The sequence below is a fragment of the Dysidea avara genome, chromosome 5 (assembly GCF_963678975.1).
Source record: "Dysidea avara chromosome 5, odDysAvar1.4, whole genome shotgun sequence".
In the NCBI taxonomy this organism is placed as follows: domain Eukaryota; kingdom Metazoa; phylum Porifera; class Demospongiae; order Dictyoceratida; family Dysideidae; genus Dysidea; species Dysidea avara.
In genome coordinates, this window is record NC_089276.1 from 23245888 (window position 1) to 23253791 (window position 7904).

Consider the following 7904-nt stretch of genomic DNA (forward strand, 5'->3'; position numbering starts at 1 on the left):
ATCTTTTAGGGTAAAGATCCTATGGTGACTTATTGGTTAAATGGTACTGATCGTATCAAACAAGGAAACAAACACTTGATGTCACCTAAGCCATCTGTTAGTAGTATATCAACTAACAAGGACTTTATCAAAGAAAGAGACACACAATTGGACAAAATTGAACTTCCTGGAACCGTCTGTGAATAAAAAGAAATTCTCATCTCAATCAAATCACTTATTATAATCCCGGGTGTATCTACTTTTTAAAAACACGGCAGCCATTTATTCACTTCTGTGTTATATATTATGACAGTCTGTCATCCCATGTTTAACATGTATCAGAATGTTACAAGTGTATTGAGCACAATATCTATATGCCATACAATTGTGTGTATGTGCATATGAAATGTTCAGATAAAATTATACTATTGATTGGAATGCAATAGACATACATACATACTTTATATAACCTAAAGTGGGATACATTTAGGTGTATAGATTACATTGCCGAAATTATTTAATTATAGCTGCGTTTTATATGTACAACACTAGATACTGACAGACATGCAAAATTTAAAACCTTCACAAGTAAATTGTACAGGTCAATTATTCTACAAAAGAGTAATCTGCGTCATCTTTGTCATCAGCTACAGACGGTCTTGTAGTAAGTTGTGTGTAGTTATAAGACTTTCTAGGAGTATCGTATGTGCCATTGCCAACTTGCAATGATGGTCTTCGTGGGTCATCGTATGTTCCCTTAGGGGTAGCCACTCTTGCAGGTGACCCTACTCTTGCTGGTGATTGTGCTAGGAAATTATCTACACTGTGTGATTTACGTCGTGGTGCTGCCATTATATGTTGAGGTGAGAATGAGTAACGGAATCTATCTTTAGGAACTCCATGTATTAGATCATCCACACTTAGTGCAGGTGTACGAGGTGACTGATACAATGACTCTTTCCTAATATTATTAGCAGGATGGCCATTGGCATAGGATGATAGGGCATCTAAACTCATTGCTTGTTTAACAGGGGTGGAATATATACTCTTGGGTCTATCATATAGGTCATAAGGAGGGAGCGAAGTGGGCGGAGGTGGTGGCGGTGGATTAACCTGTTTACAATCAGGTGTGCCTGGTAGCTGATTCACTCTCTGTTTGCTCTCAGTGCGATACAACTGTAGGTCTGCAGAATCAATACTACCAGTTCTCTTTCTAGGTAAGGCATAGTCACTGTTGTCTCCATCCATTGCATAAGCTGGACAGGGTTGCATCACTGGGTTGTTTATACTATTCTTAGTGGAAACTTTAATCCGTTTATTTCTTCGACTAGGTCGAGCATAAATAGCATTCCTACAAAACAAAAATAAAAACAAAAATAGTAGTGAAAATGACAAATAAAATGTGTATCTACATACTCTTCAATTTCCTTCTTCTTCCTTTTAATTCTGCAGAAGAAAACTACCACAACAATAAGTAAAGTAAGACAACAGCCAATGAAAAATCCCCCAACAATACACGCAGTATAAATAGGCACGTGATTAGTATTTTCATCAGAGGTGTCCTCAGTGGGGGTAGGATTACTAACTACAGGTGCTGTTGTAGGAGGATCTGTAGCTGTAGTAACACCTGTCTGAACACAGTTGGGATCCGAAGGTGAAGATAGATATATCGGACAATCCTGATCAATGTTTAATTGTGTAGTAGCTGCACTAACAACAGAAGAACTTTCTCTAGACCACTCTTCAAGTAGATCTACCATGACTGATGGACGAAGTGTGTCTGTTCCTACAATTCTTCCAACATAGATGAGATGTGAATCATCACTGTTACATTGTGTCTTCATATCAGTGATGGTGTCATCAGGTAGTAAGCACGCACACTCCTCCTCCAATCCAGCTAACAATTGTGTTTTAATCTGTTGTATGATATCAGTATCCTAGTATATAGATCAAATAGAAACATTCATAGCTGAATACTGGTATGTAAGTAGTTAACAGCAATAATATAGGCACATGTGCACTTAATTACAAGTAAAGTATCTGCCTTCCACTACCCACACACATGCAACAGCTGTCAAAACATACAGTACTATGAACCATGCGCAGCTCCTGGAGCAAGTCTAACTATCGTAGAACTTGTCCAATACACTGGGTTACCTGTACATATATGTATTACAGTAGTGCATGCTAAGAGTCTATGCAGGCAAATATTGTTGGGATAGGAGGTTGTTCCAAGTATCACAGACAGTGGGGCTGTGATACTTGGAACAACCTGTGATACAGTGGGACCCGAAACCCCTGAACATTGGCATACACATGTACACATAAACACATGCTGACAGCTTCTCACTTGTGCTTTAGTACAATCTGTGAAGGGTTTTAGCTTCAACTGAAAGTAATAAATTGCATCTACAACAATATAAATATTATGATGAACACAGTACAAGATTTGTTACAAAACATAACACAGAACACATCTAACTGCTCCTCTCACTATTAAACAAAACCATACTAGAACACAAAACACACTGTACCACCTAGCCTATTTACACACAGCATTATCATGATGTACACTTACCCTCCCTGCCTTCATCCAGAGTGACATCCAGTGAGGTAGTTGGTCCTGATCCTTCTGAAGTATGTGCAGTAACATCCACTGAATATACTGACCCTGGTGTTAGTAATGGAATATCATAATGGAGTTCATTAGTTGTGGTGCTGTGTGAGTCAGTATAGTCTCTCTGTCCATTGTCTGTAGTGTACTCTGACCGGACCTTAACATTGACCTGTATGACAAGTATACATGTGTGTACATATCGGGTATACAAAAAAAAAACACAATGACAGATACTGTATATACACACACATCACACATACAAAAGTGATAAAAAGTATATGAATTTATATATACATTCTATATTTTACTTTAATGAAATTCATTAGACCACTTGAGGTTGCTATCATTACTTACAATTCCCAGGTTTGTAAAACAACTGAAGAATAAATTTTATATGTACTTCAATTAACTGATAACCTTGTTTACTTTACTTTTTGAAGATCACTTTGTATCTGTGTAGCAGTTCTAAGCCTATCAAGAGTGTGAACTAATAATTTATTACATGTAGTTGATACTCAATTAGTGTTCTTAAGAATAAAATGTTGGGACAATTTTATGTATACTTGTGTGTTTTGTTCAAAACTAACACCTCAAACATTTACAGGCTAAGTTTCAAAACAACGTGTAAGCTTCAGGTACGGTGGTGAGCAGATATGATGGTGCTGGTTAAATGTTTACTGTAAGGGTCATGCCACCGCAATATTTTCCAAAGCACAAACTACCTTTAGATATGATGAAATTTTCAGGATACATGCATAGCTACATCAACTCTTATAAAGTAGCCACACAACCTGTGGTTTCCAAATATCAGACACTACTGCAGAAAAAATGCAGCTCCCACACAATTTCAAAGTACAATAGCATTCTGCTATAATTGTGAAACTGCTATGGTGACAAATGTCACATCTTTTCTACCAATCAGAGATGAGCATTAAGAGGATACCATACTCAAAAAATAACTTATATTGTTCATACTTGTCTAAATTTTCAACTACAGGAGAACAAATACCAACACATCTTCGATAACTAAAATTTGTAGCTTACAACATATTCTATTGCATTACACATTCTCCCATCTGTGACCACATGCACAATTTGTCATTTAAAGTGAGCTCTTTAAAGTGTATGTACATACGAAATACATTGGTTGGTGTTCTGGACACTCAGTATGTAAGTAGATGTACTTTAATCAACATTAATATGACTGTACAATAATTGACTGATTTAATTTTATAACTACAATATATCTAGTACTGTCAACCTTTAAAAAGTTTAAGGCTTGACTAACAATACCCCCACACACTAGACACTACACAAACTCAGCAATATTTACTATAGTGACTACACCAGGTAAACAATAGGGAGAGAGTGTTACCTCATATCGTATGATGTCACCATTTGTTGGACTAGGTGGGACCCAGTGTACCCTGACAATAGCATGACTGACTGCCTCCACTGTAAGATTTCTAGGATGTGATGGAGCTATAAATGAAATATACAAGTACAATCACACTTGACTCAGCAGCCGCTAGGATTACTAGATTATCTTAAAAGGGAGCACTTGTACAGGATCACATATCACACCTAACGACAACAATTCCTTAAGTATAGTAGCCAGTTTATGTGGTATTGTAACATATACTGTATCAGGTGGAATTCTTTAATTGTAGTATAAAGGCTTTAACAAATTAGGTAAATTAGTAGACTATAGAAGTCATCAAAACACATTATTGTGTAGTTGATCAGTGATAGTATACCATAGATACATGTTATACAAATGAATGATGGTAGCATGTATAAAATGTAACAGATGTAGATTACAACGAAACACAATATCCATTTTAATAAGACCACCACCTCTTTATAATGACCAAGTAGTTAAGTCTAAAGCAATTGCACAGGTTATCCTATTAATGAGGTGTTGTGCACTGTAATAATTAAGATAAAACTCACGTCCAGTTGGAGTAATAAAATCCACACTGGATGCATTGCTCAGAAAGGTATCATTACCAAACACACTCATAGCTAACACATCAACAGAGTATGGGGTGTTCCCAGTTAAGTCCCCAATTGTTATTGATGTTGATTGAACTATAAATTCTCTGGTGGCATTGGTAGCGGTATTCTTCAATGTGATATTGTAGGCCATCACATAATTATTCCAGTTCCCAGGTCTACGCCAGTTCAGTCTGACATGAGTGTAGTTTACTGGTGATAGTGATAGCTGACGAACTGGTGGACTGGCTATATATAAAATAAACATTTTTAAAATTGATACAAAAATTAATTATAACACTAACTTGCTATAAGGACACACATTTTACCGACATAAAGTAGAACCAAAATGACTTGTCTTCAGTCCTGAATATATTGTTTATGAACTAATAAACAGAAAGACCTAAACACTAATTTTGAAATTCCAACACTGAAATTCTCAGTAGGTGTGGAAAAACCCAGTCACACAAATTTAGACTAGTTGAAATCTATTGTGCTTTTCTGCTAACAATATGTCATGTTGCTTATTTACAACAGAGCATTCAAGAGGCCTTTGAAATATACATCACTCACTATACATGATCCTTACCAACAGGTATTGGTGCAACAGATACATGACTGCTTGGATCACCATCACTAAAATTACTAGTCCCATAGATGTAACAGTCATAAGCTGTGTACGGTCTTGCATCAACCTTGGCATTAGTAGCCGACGATGAAACTGCATAAGTGAGCATAGTTAGTTTACCACCATCTGGTCTGGAACGGTCACAGTTGATCGAATAAACCAACACAGGATCCCCAGTGGATGGTGGCCTCCATTGAAATATCAGCTCCACTTGAACTCCATAAACAACATTAGTTTCTACAATGAATCCTCTTGGGGGACCTGGAGGAACTGGATTACCAAATATAGTTTATGATAGAGACATAACCATACAGTACAATGTAACAATGAAATCAAATGTCAATTTTAAGAATTCAGCTCTATTAGCAGTAAGGCTTCTTAAAGTTTACTAATTACATTATTGTCAGTTATCACACACACAAGATTCATAAATACAAACCTGGTAAGGGATCAGGCATATTAACACTTGTAGAGTTTGCATAAGTGCCTGGTATTGTATCTGATGTACTTTGGTCCAACCTGGCATAGTTGTTAGCTCGCACACGGATAGTGTATAAGGCAGACGGCTCCAAGCCAGTCAAATGTATTTCAGTTACAGCACCATTAGTACTAACAGTCTGTAACGATGACCCCTGCGTCATGTATTCAACATCATAGTGAGAGATAATCCCTCGTATTTTAAGTGGTTCCTAAAGATAAACAAAACAATGTGCCCAATAATAAAACTGAATGAGCTTTTAATTGCTTACCTGCCACATAATCAGTAACTGGGTGGGCTCAGATTCATCTGCCATAGTCGTAACATTTACTGGGGCAGATGAGACTAAATCAAAACATAAAACAACAGTCAATACAGTAAGATTAATGTCAAAATTCTTTACCTCCTGGTAATGTGTGGAATGTTAAAACATCCGAAGGTGCATTAGCTCCAGATGGATCCATCGTTGTCACAGTTAGAGTGTAGTTAGTAAATGGTATTAAATTATTTAATGTGGCAGCAGTTTCTGTGACTGTGCCCCGTCGATGTCTTATAGCAAATTCTGGTTTGTGCCTTGTACGAAATGATTCGAGTAATGCACCATCACAACCAATATTAGGACCAACAATCACCCAAGAGATTGCAACACTGATATTAGTGATGTTGTGAGATTGTAAGTTGGTAGGTTGAACAGCTGCCAACAACAAAAATATAGCTAAACACTACATTACAAATATAGTTAAACATCACATTACATATTTCTAAATCCTAAAAAAAGTGTGCAATATTTGTTCACATATAAAATCTGCAACTACATACATAAGCTAGACATAAACTAGACAGCTACATGAATACATGGATACCACTAGAAACCATCTCCCACCATGTGTGTACACATATAGTGGTTAGTGATTTAGCTAGGCAGTTCAAATGGTATACATAAACAACAAAACCAATAGTGAGTTTTATATTCAATCACAACATGACTCAAATAACAGTCAGGATATATCACTTGTGGTTATGAATCTAGTTATGCATATACTAGTAGCAGGTAGGAGAAATTATACATAACTCACCTCCAAATGTGGTGTTCAGTGTTACTGGAGATCTATCACCTTCAGTAGTTCCGCTTACAGCCACCACAGAGATGCTATATGTCGTTAAACTATTGAGTCTACTGAGTGTCTTCTGTGTACCACTAGCGTCCACATTTTTTTCCACAGAGCCTGATTTTTGGTAGTACACCTTGTACGTATTTAGCTGTGCTCCATTAAATGATACAGGGCTCCATGTCACTAAGATCTTAGCACAACTGATCACAGTAGCATGCACATTGGTAGGAGCACTTGGCACTACAAAAGTAGACATGCAAATGATATGTAAGAGGCAAGTGACAAGAATGACACACGAGTGGCATTTAACATTGCATATTTGTTTGTAAGTTTTCATAGAGAAAGAATTTACTTCATTCACACAAATATGTAGCTATCAAATAACTACACAACAACACACATGCCTGTGTACAATGCTTGCTGATAATCAGGTCACAAAAGCTGAACACACTGTCTTAGGCTTCATATTGTTGCAATCAGAATCTGATTACTAGTAGTATCAACAATGATATATGGAGAGTGACTAATCCTCCCACACATTTTACTATGGAACTTTACTTTTCAAACTGGTACAACTTTTATTCAAGGTGCATGAAATGGCTATATTGTATAGTAAACATTTTAGTACCCTCCATCCTATTATAGCCTTAATTCGGCACCATGCATGTCCACCAATTGCAATTCCCTTATCGATCAATGGAGATACCTCGATCAGTACCATGAGATAATACGATCGAGTAGCTAGCTAACAGAGTGCAATTGTACCTTACTAATCGATCACCACATCACTTAAAGCATGATTAGTCAGTTAACAGTGGGTGGTTTGGACACAACTTTACACACAGCGTTAATTCACAGCTTTGTTTACAGGTCCATAGCTAGCTATAAACTTACGTGAGTCTTGTTGTTGCAGTGTCGTAGTAATGGATAACGCCAAGATGAATAAGGATAAAATCCACGCCATCATTTGCTGACTGACTGACTGACCACCATTTGTGTGAAGTGTGAAACACTTAAAATGGGGGCGGTGTTTTGTACTCACACACACGGAAGATTACGTAATTATACTACAGTAATTTACAAAGCAAGCATTAC

At 36.9% G+C, this 7904-nt stretch overlaps 2 protein-coding genes across 2 annotated transcripts in view; one reads left to right on the forward strand and one right to left on the reverse strand.

Annotated features, from left to right (window-relative positions):
• Positions 1 to 417, forward strand: part of LOC136256989 (atrial natriuretic peptide receptor 1-like) — a 5215-nt gene extending 4798 nt beyond the window's left edge. The window contains exon 19 of the mRNA XM_066050078.1: positions 10 to 417. Coding sequence (XP_065906150.1) covers positions 10 to 186 — 177 coding nt within the window. The 3' untranslated portion in view covers positions 187 to 417. The remainder of the gene's footprint in view (positions 1 to 9) is intronic.
• On the reverse strand, positions 318 to 7845 carry LOC136256987 (phosphatidylinositol phosphatase PTPRQ-like). Its single transcript, XM_066050077.1, has 12 exons — positions 7704 to 7845; positions 6774 to 7049; positions 6101 to 6391; positions 5969 to 6042; positions 5659 to 5908; positions 5181 to 5489; positions 4550 to 4840; positions 3972 to 4078; positions 2558 to 2765; positions 2330 to 2388; positions 1396 to 1916; positions 318 to 1330 (listed from the first exon to the last, which is right to left on the reverse strand). Exons 1-12 carry the CDS (start codon positions 7774 to 7776, stop codon positions 586 to 588), a joined length of 3204 nt encoding a protein of 1067 aa, XP_065906149.1. The 5' UTR covers positions 7777 to 7845; the 3' UTR covers positions 318 to 585.
• Positions 7846 to 7904: the final 59 nt, after the last annotated feature.

Coding starts and splice junctions, on each gene's coding strand:
- LOC136256987 (XM_066050077.1), bottom strand. CDS start 7,776: ATGATGGCGTGGATTTTATCCTTATTCATCTTGGCGTTATCCATTACT. Junction 4,079..4,549: donor TTTTATTACTCCAACTGGAC/GTGAGTTTTATC, acceptor TTTCATTTATAG/CTCCATCACATCCTAGAAAT. Junction 2,766..3,971: donor GTGACATCATACGATATGAG/GTAACACTCTCT, acceptor CTTGTCATACAG/GTCAATGTTAAGGTCCGGTC.